Genomic DNA, 15,453 nt, shown 5'->3' with positions numbered 1-15,453 from the left:
TCCCAGGGCCATGTTTATTTAAAATTAGCCTTACGTGGCCAGGCCGTATTTTATGAATTGAGAATCACTCAGCTGAGGTGTTCTTGTGATTGACTCATGGGATGTTGCAAATAATTTTAACTACTGTATATACAAAATTGATAATAGTATGCAAATATTTTGCCAATTCAGTTTAATGCAGATGTATTATTTATGTACTTCAAATGTATAAGCATTGTTTTAGTGAAAATAAATGAGATGATAGCATTGTCAATAGCATATCAACTTAACTCTTTTCCCTGCACACCCACCCTGTCTGATTGTCTCTCTGTCTGTCTTTCTGTCTCTCTCTCTTTCTCTGTTTGTCTCTCCCTACATGTTCTGTCCTGTCTTTTTTGGCTCCCCCCTTAACCAGATGTTTCAGGCCTGTGGTAACCTCAGAGATGGGGGAGTCAGTAGCAGTGGACTTGAAGACCTGAAGAGATCAAAGGTTACAGTTGAAGACAGATTGGAAACCAGCTCAAAGAAACTGAACAAACTGGTTTGTTTTTACTCAAGTACATTTTCTCCATTATTTTTGTGGTGTCTTATTAATGCCTTTTTGTACTGATGTATCATGATCCAGCTTTCATCGCTCAGCATGGGCAGCTTAAGCTCTTTTCAAAGTTAGCTTTTCCCTTTACACAGAGGATGCTCTGATCGATGAATCAACTAATGCTATTACTGAGCAGCAGTTGGACTTTTTTTATTTACTTTTCAATCAAAAACGGATCCCACAATATTTAAAGCAAAATGTTTGTGCTCTATTCAAATCTGTTGTAGGTATCAGATGTAACCATGGCACTGAGAGACATGCAGCCGTACTGGGTATCTCTTCCAAGTGTTCTCTGCCATGACAGAGTGGCCACCGGTGCAGGTGCAGAGGATAAGTGCTGGAATGGCATGAATCGGGCCAGGCGAGTAATATATAGCTGTTTTTACAATAATGGTGATGGGTGTTAAAAGTCATTCACAACAGAAATCATGGTTTGGTGATTTGTTCTAATATTCATATGTAACTAAAACCCCTCCCCAATTAAATTCCCCCAACTACCACTGATTATGATGCATAACAAACATTGCAGTTTTGAGATAGAGGAATTGTCTTTGGAAAAATAAAATCTATCTGTACTTGTTTTATGGACCTGTGTAAATACATAACACTTGTCAGATTTGCACTACATTTCTCATTAATTTCACATCCATTTAACCTGCGCAAAATACAGTTTTTTTAAAAGGACTGAACTCTGCAGACTAACAATCTAGTTTCCTGACACATTCCAGTCTCACTTGGAAATGCACATCAGCCGATAGGTGTGAACAGGATTTCCTGTGCATCTTGTGTTTGCAAGTGTTATTTGCAGTCCTTATGTCCTCTATTGTAAGTCGCTTTGGATAAAAGCATCTGCCAAATGTAATGTAATGTAATGAACACTTTATGGCAAACAAAACTGTAAACTGTGTATTAGACCCTTGGTCCTAAATGCTTTAGTAAGCATTACTATTTTTTCAGGTACCTTCCTGAGGTGATGGGTGATGGCCTAGCAAGTCAGATCAACAACCCTGAACTGGAAATTGACATCACTAAGCCAGACATGACAACGCGGCAACAGATAATGCAGCTGAAGATCATGACACACCGCCTGAAGAATGCACTCAATGGCAATGATGTGGACTTTCAAGACACAAGTGAGTTCTTTTACAATCAAAAGACCTACTGTAGGTCAAATGCAAATATTAGGTATCTAATGTTTAGTTATCTGATGGTGCACATTGGCCTTGGATCAGAGATTGCAGTGAAGAGATGGCTCACATCATCATACTTTGGGCCACATCTGGCTCACAGAGTGGTCATGCCTGCTTCTTTTCAGCACTTTGGCTCTGTGAGATATACTGTAAGTGCCAGAAGGGACCCAAATTAGGCTCATGAAAACAATGCAGCACTTCAATCTTTATGACATGTTCTGTATGATAAGCATATTAATGTCATCTATGATAGACTTCGGTTCTGATTCGTCAGTGGAGATTAAGATATGAAATGATAAATCTTTTATGACCTCCAAAAATGTTTATAGTGTATTGTAAAAAAAATGACTAACAGCGAAATTACAAAATAAAAAAATATTAGGAGATCAATAATTACATGAAGAAAACATTTAAATATGTAAAACTGTGACATACAAAATAACTATAGGTGTGGAGCAGTCAAAAAAGTAAACATTTATAAAAGATCTCAAGCTTACATTCAAAAATCTTACATAGTGACAAGGGTGAGTACTGCATCAAGAGCCAAAGTGGTCTTGTCAAGGCAAGCCTTTAACTTCAGACTGATTTGGTGTCATGTTTTACTAACAGAATAAAAAAGATCATGGGACATATGAAAGTGTTTGATTCTGGTACCTCCATTAAACTTTATCTCTAAAGAGTTTGAGAAAGAATTGCTTTTCTTCTTCAAAAAAATCCAATGAAACAATGCATTCAAAATCACCATTTGTTAAGTAAGGAAACAAAGGTTGATCAATAATATTGATATGACCAATATTTAGATCTCTCATAGGCGTTGGATTTGTAGAAGGTTTAGAAAGCTTAGATAGTGATTTCTTTAAATTTGTGCTCAATTTCTAAATAATTCATTCCCCAATTTATCAATTCCCCCCTTATTAATTTTATTTTTATACTACCATGTGTGTCCGCACAGTGACGCAGTGGCTCACTCTTCTGCCTCACAGAATGAAGGACCCTGGTTTCGATTCCAACGGGGGACTTTTCTGTGTGGAGTTTGTATGCTTTCCCTGTGTTTATGTGGTTTTCCCCAGTTTCCTACCGCATGTCTAAAAATACGCAACAGGTTAATTGGGAGAATTGCCCAGATATATGAATGATAGAATATCTGTCTCTATTCGTGCCCCGCCTCTTGCCTGATGGCAGCCTGGATAGACTCCAGCGACTCCCGCGATAATGGATGGATTGACTACCATGAGCTCACGTCCAGAATCTCTGTCCTTAGGTGATGATGTCAGCGGTTCAGGAAGTGGTGTGTGCGCAGACGATTCATGTTCCCGGGGCCCTCGCCTTCATTTCCCCATCACCGAACGACCACGAGTGTACGCCAATCCTCCAGAAAATGAGAAGGTGGTGAGAGGCTCAGCCAACCAAAACTTCCCCTGCATCGCCATTTACTTGCTTTCTCTGCTCATTTTGCTGCTCCGGCAATAATTGACAGGAGAAACTACCAACAGACTGAGTTTGGGGCACAGGAGTAAGGAAGAGTATAAAAGGTGATGGAAAGAAGTTGGGGGTTCATTTCTTTGCCAAAACGTCATATATGTAAGGCAACAACACAAACAAAATCAGTTGAATTTGGTTAAAAAAAATGGATTAGGAGTATTCATGAATATTTTTTTTTTTCAATCTGCTTCTCATTTTAATTCTTTGCTTCATTATGACACCATTAGAGCTGGTCCTTATGAATAGTCAAATGTCTTTGTTTTTTTTTTAGGATTTTTTCCGGTGTTTGGGTTCTTTGAGCTAATCTATACAGTATGACTACACCAATAACTCAGTTGGTGTTGACATTGAATAGAGGAGGATGGGGCTTTGCAGTGGCACGCAGACATATGATTTTTTTTTCATTTTACTCTTTTAAAGAGCACTTAGTCGTTTTTTAGAATTTTTTTTAACCTATAATAGGCAATGAACCCCAGAATTTTTCAATCAAAAGGTACGCAAACCAAATGACTAAAAGAAATTGAGGCAACCAAGGAATTAGGTTTATACAACACAACCAAGTAGTCTTCTTGACATACTAAAACTTGCAGTATTGTTACACTTATATCTACTCTGCATCAGCACTTTTTACCATTTTACCTTGTAAACAGATTTAATAGTCGTAATAACATTCACACCGACATGATCATTTAATGTGAGAGTAATGTTATCCATCTGGCACCCCAACCATTCACTTATGCCTATATCTACCCCTGCTTCCCATCCAGCCATGTCTCCCTCTCACCAGATCCTACTGGCAGTGTAAGATTGACTTGAGGGTCAGGTGCAAGCCAAATGCATGCAAGACTGGGTCAGGTTTCAGATGACAGTAACTTTTCACCGTAGAGCACTGCATGTGGAATCTTTGGGATGTCCAAGCCTGCCTTTGCTGCATTGGATTTACAGTTCCTGATTTTGGAGAGGTAGTAGCGGAATGAAAATGTACACAGATAGGACTACACGGCTGCCATGTAGTTTTTTTTTTTGTTTTGTTTCGTGGATATTCTTTTTGTATTGTTTTTATGTGCACAACAGAGAAAAACGATAATGTGCATAAAATTGTGTGCTTCCCGCAAACGCCCAGCGTTCCTGTGATTGACAACATAATTGCAGGCGACAATGTAATTTTTTTTGCGAAACTAAAGCAATTCAGTCAAAGCCACAACACGCTTGTTTCTATTTTCTATTTCTATAGCCAACACAATAATGTACATATTTTAATAGCATTCTAATTAACAATCGTCACTTAAGTATCAGCCTTTTATAATGTGCAGACTGTTGTATTCTATAACTCTTTGTTCATTCATCTCCTATCAGACCGCCCATATTTGCTTACCTTTTTGTTTTGCAACTCATCTGTATCAATGCCTTTTACTCCGTACCCGACTCCCGTTCCTCCTATCAGCCACTCATGAGTTATAGTGACCTTTACAGCATTCACCATGCTTTTACATGTTGGTTCAGCAATATAATATGACATTGTGTGCCAATTTTACTGGGAGTGTTGTGGGAGCTTTTTGCTCGCAAGAAATTTGCTGAGTGGAAACATGTGCCACATTAAAAGTCAAACAAATGTCGAAGCACTCATTTGAGAAAGCTACTGTTATGTGCGGGATGATGGAATACTGCTTGCAGTATACATGTGTACATGTATATTTGTGTGTCAATGACAAGAGAAACAAGGGTGGGAAATGAATCCCTTACAATTTTTTGTTATGGTAGAGAAACAAAATATACTGGAACTACATTGTCTTGAGTGTGAGTGCTATTCGTGGACAACAACGTAGGATGAATATTCAAGCATACAAATGGATACACACGATCATTTTTTGTCCACACAACTGTTGCAGTTGCACACTGGGACAATCCACTTTAGTTAATTGTTTTAATTGTGTGTGTTTGTACATATATATATGTATATATATATATACATATATATATGAACATTTTGAATGCACATACAATTTATAATAGTCAAGTTCCTTTTGAGATGGCGGACATCCTGTCAAAGTTCTAGAAGCACATCTTGTAAAGCTGTTCCTCTGGTGTTGAGTATGATTGCTGTCATATGTTCATGACAGGTTGCATTGCTTGCTTTTTCTGTTTGTGAACTGCTTTATCAATGACTGCTGTGGTCTGTGTGTAGATGTATGTGTGTAATTGTATCCATCTCTTTTAGTCCCCTTGTTCAAAATTATGCAAATTGACTGCATTTGGCACTCTCTCCAGTGTCCAGTCAATTTAGACAATTAAAAAAAAGGCATGTAATGACACTGGATGTTTTATTTTGGAGGAAATTCAATTTGAAATCAAATAACAACAAACCCACATGGGCCTTTTTTTCTATTTGAACGTTTGAAAAACTATGAATATGAAAGTACACAGTATTGGATGAGAAAGGATTTTAACCGTGATGGTGACATTCCAAATGAAAAAGGAGTTATAGTTTCATCTTCAATGACTGCTAATGATATCAGCAAAATCAGCCCCTTCCTTCTCACCTCTTTCTCCCTTTTATGATCTTTAATTTGTTGCCCGAAGCCCCCTCTCCTTAAAAACCTGCACTTTTATGAGGCCAGTAAATGGCATTGTCTGAACAGAGATGTCACAAGGTCATTGATCAGTACACAACTCAACATCTTCAGAAATGACTATTGATTGAGGATATGTGAATGCAGATGTGTATGCTAGCCCAGCAAAATGTCTCCTGGTCTAAGGTGAAAATTTCAACACAAAATCGGGAGTATGAAAGGAAAATGAGGAAGTTTCTGTACAAGGTAATGGTTTTAAATCAGCTTGGACACTTCAGTCTCTAAAGCCTTCCTTGATTCAAAACATTATTTAAAGAGAGCTTGGTTTTACATAAGTAGAAAATGGAATTGCCAATCTATGAGAAAAAAAAAGTTCTGTCTTGTTTTTACTTTACTTTGGTTTTAAACTCATAAGAAATCTTAAATGACGTCAGAAAGAGGTAAATAAAATATACAAATGTCTCATGTGTTGTACCTAAATTTTTACATGTCAATTATATACATCGGAAGATTTTCAAAGTCTGTTTCCTGATTCTTTAATGGTGTGTTTATTTATATATGTGTGGTTTTGAAAGACTGAAAGAGGGAAAGAAAATAAATAAACCTGTATGTCATATTGTTTTCTACTCATAGATTCTTGTAGATACAGGTTTATTATTTTGTTTTGCTTCGTTTATCGTGGTAAAGTAAGGTGCAAAGTTAAGGTCTCTGAGCTTCTTGCACCTGGTCATGGAATGTACCCAATCTATGTAACAGAACACATGTGGTGACATTGCCATCGAAAAAAGGGTCAGTGTGCTCGTTGTTGTCCAAAGTGACAGCTGCAATCTGGCGGTGCCACTCGGGAAAATCTGCCTCATGTTCAGACCACAGTAAGTCCTTTGTCTTTTTTTTTCACATCTGCCTTGTCAACAACGAAACCATCGCCCTTCTCCACACTGCAAATCTAACTGGATAATAAAAGTTAAGTTTTGATCCCCAAATAGTGAATGGATACACCCAGGGTATCCTTGTACGTTAACCTCAGGAACTGTGTTAAAGTTACGACACAGTGTCTGTGCACTTTGCCCAATAAATGTAACGATTCCCGCCAATAAATTATTGCCATAATAAATCTCCCAACAGGGTGCTTTTCTTCATACGCAGAAAGATTCTACCCTAATGAGGGGATAATATGTTTCAACTTAGATTTTGATTTTTTTTTTTTTTTTTTTCTAGCACACGAGTCGTCCTGTAGTTGCTGTGTTATTTCCACAAAAGCAGACATTTTGACACTCGGTTGGGAAGATTCTCACATTGTTTCTGACTAACAGAATGCATTGCTTTACAATTGGAGTTATTTACAGCCTTTTCACTTCCTACTTGGCCCTTGATATTTTATTTATTTTATTTTTCATTTTTTTATGAGCTACGGCTTCCCAGTCTTACATGGTGTCTGAATTTGTAATACTATCTCAATAAAACAAAATGCCAGTCAATAAAATCTCCTCAATTCAATTCAGATTGAATTGCCTTGCCTTAGGCTATGAAATTCCTTTCCAGTGAAATGGCACATGGATTGTGAACCTGATATCTAATGAAACCTAAAATGTAGATAAATTGTTTCATGAATGGAACCAAACAAAAACCAGGCATGATTTCAGTTCATAATGAAACCATATGATTGTATAGTCATATCTGATATCATGATAGATCATACTGCCGTGTGTGTGTGTGTTTTTTTTTTTTTTTTTTTTTTTTTATTCTTCAAAAGCAGATTATCCTTTCAATAAAGGCTCCAGTTTAGAAAATGACTGTTTTATAAAATAATACCTTTTTGGCTCAGCTTTCTCACCTTCATAATTACATCTTTATCCTTTTGGAAAGTACAAGGAATCCATGAAAATGTTTCCAGCATGCTCCTTGCTAAGAGATTTCTTATATGGCTCAAAGTGTGTGCTGTGCTGTGTTGCCTTTGGCTCATTAGACATATTCTCTCACCTTTCCCTCCTTTTGATGTGCTCTGTAATTGAACTAAAGTGTATCACTCCCTCCCGGTTTCTGTCTCTGACACTGATATCAAGCTGTCTGTACTGTTACATAATTTGACATCAGAAATTACATTGGAGATCAAGGCAGCGCAGGGTGCAGTTGGATCATTGCCTCTGTCAGATTACTGAAAATGAGAAGAGTCGATAACAGACTTACACCGGTTGCAAAAGGCCCATCGCTGGACGTCCATTACAAATAGAGGCACTGCCACCTAGTGAAAAGAACTTTTTATTACATTTTGGGATGCTGATAAAAAGAAAACGTTGCAAACGTCAAGATGAGGAATGTCGATGAGATTGCTATCTTCTTGATTCTATTGTATATGTACCTTCAAATCCTTGATGGTGGACAGTGGACAAACTATTAGGGTTTATAGTTGAAAAATTTACCATTTGCTCATATATATTCACTTTAGTGTGACTCAAACAGAAGGGTGAACTGACATACCTTAATGTTTGTATCTACCCAGCAGTGGCGTGTGGTGAGATTCATGGCTGGTGAGGCAGGGACTCCTTTGGAGTTAGATTTACAATTGTAAGAACTCAAAAGATTATTTTATTCCCTATTAAAATGGCAGCATGCATATTGACCACTGGTAATGTTTCATATCTCATCAGCCTTCCTCTCTCTCGCTCACACGCCAACACAAACACATACATAGAAATATGTTTAGACAAAAAAAACATATTTTGTAGTAGCAAGATACAAAGGATAAAGCAAACGTGTTATGCAACCTCCATGTGTTCTAAACAATTCATACTCATTCTCAACAAATAAAAGTATAGTGTGGTGTACAACACAATTTCAGTTTTTACCCTCAGTTAAAGCTTTTAGTTTTTAAAATTCTGATTTCTGGTGCTTTGATCAATTTTAATAGGGCTTGCTCATAAAGAGGATAACATGAAAAAGAGGAGAATATGCACTTCAGGTAATTTTTTTTCAAATACTTATTTTCCTTTCGGCTTTTCACTTCGGGGGTCGCCACAGTGAATCAACCTTCTCCATCTAACCGAATTCTCTGTATCCTCTCTCACACCAATAACTTTATATCCTCTCTCACTACGTTCATAAATCTTCTCTTCGGTCTTCCTCTTGACCTCCTGCCTGGCAGCACCAATTCCAGCATCCGTCTACCAATATATTCACTATCCCTCCTCTGTACATGACGCAACCATCTCAATCTGGCTTCTCTGACCTTCTCTCTAAAACATATAACATGTGCTGTTCCTCTGATAGTCACATTCCTGATCCTATCCGTCCTGGTCACTCCCAAATAGAACCTTAGCATCTTCATCTCTGCAACCTCCAGCTATGCCTCCTGTCTTTTCATCATTGGAATTGTTTCTTGGCCATACAGCATTGCTGGCCTCACCGCTGTCTTTTACACCTTTCTTTTCAATGTGGCTGATAGTCTTCTATCACATAGTACCCCTGACACTTTTCCATCCATTCCAACCTGCCTGAACTTGTTTCTTACCTCTTTTCCACACTCTCCGTTGCTCTGGACTGTTGATCCTAAGTACCTGAAATCCCCCAACATCTTGATCTCCACTCCCTGTAGCCTCACCGTTCCATCCAGGGTTTCTCTCATTCACACACATATATTCTTTCATACTGCAACTAACCTTCATTCCTCTCATTCCTGTCCTCTGCTCTCACTACAGATCACAATGTCATCTGCAAACATCATGGTTCATGGAGATTCCTGTCTAACTTTATCTGTCAGCCCGTCCATCACTACTGCAAACAAACAGGGGCTCAGAGCTGATCCCTGATGGAGTCCCACCGCCACCTTGAACTTCTCTGTTACACCTACAGCACACCTCACCTCTGTCTCACAGCAAGCTTACATGTCCGGCACCAGTCTATCTTTTTTTTTTTTTTTTTACTTAATCTCATCGTGCTCAGCTGGTAGAGCATGAGACTTAGTCTTGTCTCTTTTTTGTAAATAATACTAAAAAAAACATTTATGGTCTAAGCTTCTTCTATATAAGAAGAATATGCACTGATCCCTCTTCATGAAAATATCTGTTACTTTATTGTAAAACTCATTATTTTACCTTCCATCCATCCAACCATCTTCTTCTGCTTATCCTGCACCCAGGAAGGAGCCCATCCCAGCTGTCATTGGGCAAGAGGCAAGCTGCACCTTGGACTGGTTGCCAGTTAATCGCAGGGTCACATGTATGGACAAACAACTATTCACTCACTCATTCATTTGGGGCGGTTTTCACAGTTTTTTTCCAATTAATCTGCATATTTTTGACTGTGGGAGGAAACCGGAGAACCCGGAGGAAGCCTACACGAACACGTGGAGAACATGCACACTCCACACCGAAAGGTCCCCTAGTCAGAATTGCTTTTGGTAATTGGTTGCAGTCTCCTATTGGTCCCGGCCGGGATGCTGGCCCTTTAATACTGGCCGTGACGTCATACCGTTGTTTTTGCACTTAATAAATACACTATATATTTTCATAACTCGTGTCTGCATACTTTTGTTCCCCACACTTTATCAGGTCCCTGTCTAGGGCTGTGAAACCAAACAAAAGGTCTGGACAAAAGTATGCAGACACGAGCTACGGAAATATATAGTGTATTTATTAATGCAAAATCAACATTGAAATTGGAAAAAGTATGAAGTTCTTGGCTCCTAGAGTGTATCTCTCCCCAGATCCCTGGCGATTCCCCCCCCGGGAATGACGTCATGGCCAGTATTAAAGGGCCAGCACCTTGGCTCGAACCAATAGTGGACTGCAACAAATTACAATAATGCTCTCAGCTGCTTGGAACTACCTGCAGCATATAGAGAGGGAAATAGTGCCACAGAAGAAAACACCCCAAAAAACACACAACAACCCGTAGGGACCTAACAGGAGATAAATTCAGAGGCCAGACAGAGATGGTTTTAACTTGCACAGTGAGATTGTGAATATCGCTCGAATGATGACCACCAGGAGGCCTTGGGGATGACCAGAGAGAAGATTTATGGATGTAGTGGAAGAGGACATGAAGTTAGTTTGTGTGAAAGAAGAAGATACAGAGAATAGTATTAAATGGAGGATTTTCTGAAGGGAGCAGCTGGAAGGAAAAGGAATGTGAGCTCACTATACAACATGACATTGAAAAAGACTTTTAAGATTTGTTTTTTTTTCTGGCAAGAAATCAGAATAAAGGCCCTTCTGTCTTCCAAATGTAGTTTCATTATTCTCCTTAGGGGTTGGTTTCAGTTCCCAGTGGTGACCACTAGGTGGCAGTGCTACACTACTTTTATAAAGTTGCCATGCAGTAATGGGTTGTGTTTTTAGATTTCCTTTTATTGGACCCCATAGAGAGGCAAGCAATTGTTTATTCATTATTAATACAATTACTGACTATTATCACTCACTCCTTTGGGTTGTCTCTCAGAGTCTTTCCTTTTTCTTTCGGTGCCTATAAGTCCTTAGAAAAATGAAGGTCTCTTTAGTAATAATTGCTCCCCTCTGTTCAATAGCTTGCCCGTACTGCATATGTTTGGGATTTAAATCTGTATAGGTCAAATCTTTGTCTTTTCTCTGTAAGCAGCTGCCTCTGCACTACTTTACTGATTTAATTAGATGCTTTAAATCACCATGATGACTCATTACAGAGATATGTAATAGCTTTATTTTTAAAGTGTACCGCTCAATATTTTATTGCTCCACTGTGTTTTGACCCTATTCTGGGATCCAGCCTGACTAACGCTTTTGTTACAGGTTCTCAATTGCAGCACACGGACCGATTGCACCACTGGCCTGAGGAGTTGCATATTTAACAGTATATTGGCCTGTTTGATCTGTTCTCATATTGAACTTGGATGGAGCTGTGCTGGCAGTTTGCTAAGGTCACCGGAATCAGACGTGCCGAGATCTGCTTAGGTCTTACCGAAATACTTAGCAGAGATGTCAGAAGGTTGCCAAGAGACTGATGAATCTAAAGCTGCACAATACTGAATATAGGTATAATTATGCAACAACTGAAATTACATGTAAAAATGAATTATGGGTTCATAGCTCTGCTGTCATCTTAGATTTGATGGTGAAGCACAAAACTGTAAACCATCCCATTCAGGTGTTCATGAAAGTCAAATTTTCTTTGTACGTTTCGCGCAGTGAAATTGGCTTTATGCATAACAGTAGTCATACAATTTATTTGTTTGTTCTATAAATCTGGTTCCTGTTTCAATCCTGACAGGAGGCCTTTCTCAAAATACATGCAGCAGGTTGCCCACTGGTGTGAATGCAAGAGTGAATGGTTGCAGGTCTCTTTATGTGGCCCTGCGATTGACTGGCGATTGTCATATAGGGGAATCCTACCTCTTGCTCAGTGACAGCTGGGATAGACTCCAACCTCCCTATAACCCTCCCTGTAACCCTGAGTTGAATATAAGCACAATAGTGGAGGGAAAAAAGGAAAACATGATAAGATAAGCAAGAATGATTAATATTACTTATCTTGAAAAGATAAATCAGCAATATGATCACTGAAGACAATGGTCTGACTATTGAGATACTGGTTGTTACTTAGTGGCAACAAGTCCAAAGTCTAATCTGAACATGAGCCCTGTGGCCCGGTGCACATAAGCAGTACAGATAAATAAGTGTTCAAATACTTGAGGTATAGATATATAAGAACATCAGTATCTTTCATCAAATCATTGTCTGTCCACCTGTCTATTTTGACGCCACCACAGCAACCACTGGAAACACTGATGATTATTACTTTGTCAGGCTGAAATTACTACTTTAGTCCTACTTCTGCACCTGCTGTCCACGATGAAAGAATTTTAACCATGATCCTGTTTCCAATATGAACTCAGCCTGCGTCACCTTCACTAATTTCAAATGATGTCAAATGTGAAATAGAAAATTCACAGAATGGGATTCAAATGTGTCAGACGTCATTGTTCACATGTGGAGACATTTTTCATAGCAATTCCCAGAATATCAGGACAAAATGATTTATAGACCTCTGGTTTGCACAGTCTAACAATGCTGACAGGAGACCTATGGAGACATGAAGTGAAAACACCTGTGTAGGAGAAACAAGAGCTTTGACAATTTTCCTGTAGTTCATAAATCAACTACTCACCTCAGATTAAGATTTTGTAAGATGAGAAGACATCCTGATATGCGCTGTTGGATCCAAAGTAACCCATGTATATGAAAGTTAATGTATACAATTGTCATTCAACTTGTTCAATATTAGCTCTATTAAATATTCTCAGGTTGATAAGAATGTACCTAGATGTTCACTAAAAACCACATTAAAAAAAGCGACCGTGGAGATTAAATGCAACATTGAATTCTTTGTGTCAGATTTTCATATTAATAACTTGGAACTTTATCACTTTTGAGTGATAACATAATAGATCATCATTAATATCCACTCCCCTCCCCCCCAAAAATCACTATAATCAAAATAGTGTAGGACATTCCAGACACCTTTGATTTTGAATTTGGTAAGCTTAAGTTAGAAATGTTTTTCTGACCGTGCTTAAGTTTTCCTGTTGATACACCAGCATACACCTCAAGCTCTGAAGATATTTCAAAATATTTTTCTCTCAAATTCGGGACACACAGTGTTGAATATTCATTTTTATCAATTTCTATTTTTTTTTTTCACTTCAATAAAAGAAGACTTCTACTGATAATATCCACACAAGTTGGCAAGGCAACTACATGGAAACTACAAACTTCTGAGCTGTGGAGGATCTCATTCATCCAGGTCATGGTGAATTCTTGTCCAAGTCTTCTTGTTGTGGATTAAGAAGTTTGCAGACCAGTAGTATGGTAATGCCACCACAACTGAATTTGAAATCCAAAAAGTCGGTAAATTCTTGTTGAATTCTTCTCGTTGTGGCAACTGGATTTGAATTTCTTCACTTGAGAGTTTCACCACTCATCCTAGAAGCTTCTTCAGTTCTGATGATCTGTGGGTAGTTTCCGAATATAACTGCCAGGGTTTTGGGCAGGTTTAGGTTGTGATTGGATGATGACTAACCACCTGAAGCTCAACCTAGACAAGACTGAGCTGCTCTTTCTCCCGGGGAAAGGTTGTCCGCATAGAGACCTGGCCATCACCATCGACAACACCGTGGTAAGGCCAACCACAACTGCGAGAAACCTGGATGTGGTCCCAGACAACCAACTGTCGTTCTCAGCGAACATTGCAGCGGTCGCCCGTTCCTGCAGATTCCTCCTTCACAACATCAGGATGATTCGCAGATTCCTCACGGAGGATACGGCGCAGATACTCACCCAGGCTCTAGTCATCTCTCGTCTGGATTACCGCAACTCCCTCCTTGCCGGTGCCCCAGCGGTGACCATCGGGCCTCTGCAGCTTATTCAGAAAGCGTCAGCCCACCTGGTGTTCAACTGTCCCAAATCCTCCCACGCAACCCCCTTCTTATGTCCCTTCACTGGCTCCCGGTAGCCGCCCGCATCTGCTCGCCTACCGGGCAGTGAATTGGACAGCCCCGTCATATCTCCAGGATATGGTCAAGCCACATGTCCCTACCCGTCCCCTCCGAGTCTGCAACCTCTCGGCGACCGTCCAACCCATCACTCCGAGCCCATGGCTGCCGATCAAACCGATCTCTGCTCTTCTCGTTCTTGGCTCCTCAGTGGTGGAACGAACTCCCAGAAAAGGTCAGAACGGCAGGGTTGCTGCCCATCTTCCACCGTGATTTCAAAACAAACCTCTTCACCAAGCACTACCCCACTAATTGCACTTAGCCCCCCCCCCAAAAAAAAAACAAACAAAAAAAGAATGTATGTATGTATATGGTTTTAAGATGGTTGTTTGGCAGAGTGGTGACTTCTGAATAACGACTACTGGTACTTTGGATTTTTGGTTATTCAATTGCAATTTTTGTAAGTCGCTTTGGATAAAAGCGTCTGCTAAATGACTGAAATGTAATGTAATGTAATGGTGGCTTGTTATGTAAATAACCGAGTTGATTGGCGTAAACTAGGTATAAGGAGGTTGTTATGCCAATGGAGGGTGTCATTTGTTGGGGACTAAGGAGCAACTTTTTTGGGATTACCTGCACTGGAATGCGAAAAGGTTAAGCTGGACAAAGGAGTGAGACACGTTGGATCACGTGAGCTCATGGGGAAGTTACTGCGGTCTGGTTCTGGTGGTGAGTCTTTTCTAGTTGTTTGGAGGGTGCGGATAGGCCTGGTCCATGTGTGCAAATCCATCTTGGTATTGTTGGATCCTGTCCCGTTCTACCTCGCCTCTAGGTGTGAGTGGGTCCTGCGTGCTGGTTAATGAAGCAATAGGAGAAGATATTAGAGCGTAACTCAGCATTTAATTCAGCAGTCAAAATACAGCATACAGAGCTCTGGGTCTGATCTTCTATTCCCTGAGAAGCAAAGAAGTCTGCCAGTTCATGATGTCTGACTGACTATGCTTTCCTGACCCAGTGATTTTAGAATACAAAAAATGCAATGTGCAGTTGTATGTTATTTCTTCTCATTGGTCGTTGACTATTGTTACGATTTCTCCCAGGATGTAGCTGATTGGCCCGTCGCTATCGGACTCCTCTTGCCTTTTCGGTTCCTCAAGTTAGGGGCTGCAACTTAAA

General features: G+C 39.5%; 1 protein-coding gene across 1 annotated transcript in view; it reads left to right on the top strand.

Annotated features, from left to right (window-relative positions):
- gpc1b (glypican 1b) overlaps positions 1-3,982 on the top strand; it is a 62,124-nt gene extending 58,142 nt beyond the window's left edge. Inside the window, exons 7-10 of the mRNA XM_086172054.1 lie at positions 395-520; positions 802-935; positions 1,532-1,707; positions 3,026-3,982. Coding sequence (XP_086028180.1) covers positions 395-520; positions 802-935; positions 1,532-1,707; positions 3,026-3,234 — 645 coding nt within the window. The 3' untranslated portion in view covers positions 3,235-3,982. The remainder of the gene's footprint in view (positions 1-394; positions 521-801; positions 936-1,531; positions 1,708-3,025) is intronic.
- Positions 3,983-15,453: the final 11,471 nt, after the last annotated feature.

This window comes from Fistularia commersonii, chromosome 25 (genome assembly GCF_037954325.1).
Source record: "Fistularia commersonii isolate RoL2024-O1a breed Wild chromosome 25, RoL_Fcom_v1.0, whole genome shotgun sequence".
Taxonomy (NCBI): domain Eukaryota; kingdom Metazoa; phylum Chordata; class Actinopteri; order Syngnathiformes; family Fistulariidae; genus Fistularia; species Fistularia commersonii.
Note: the sequence above shows the minus strand (reverse complement) of the source record. Positions and strands in the feature narration are given on the sequence as shown.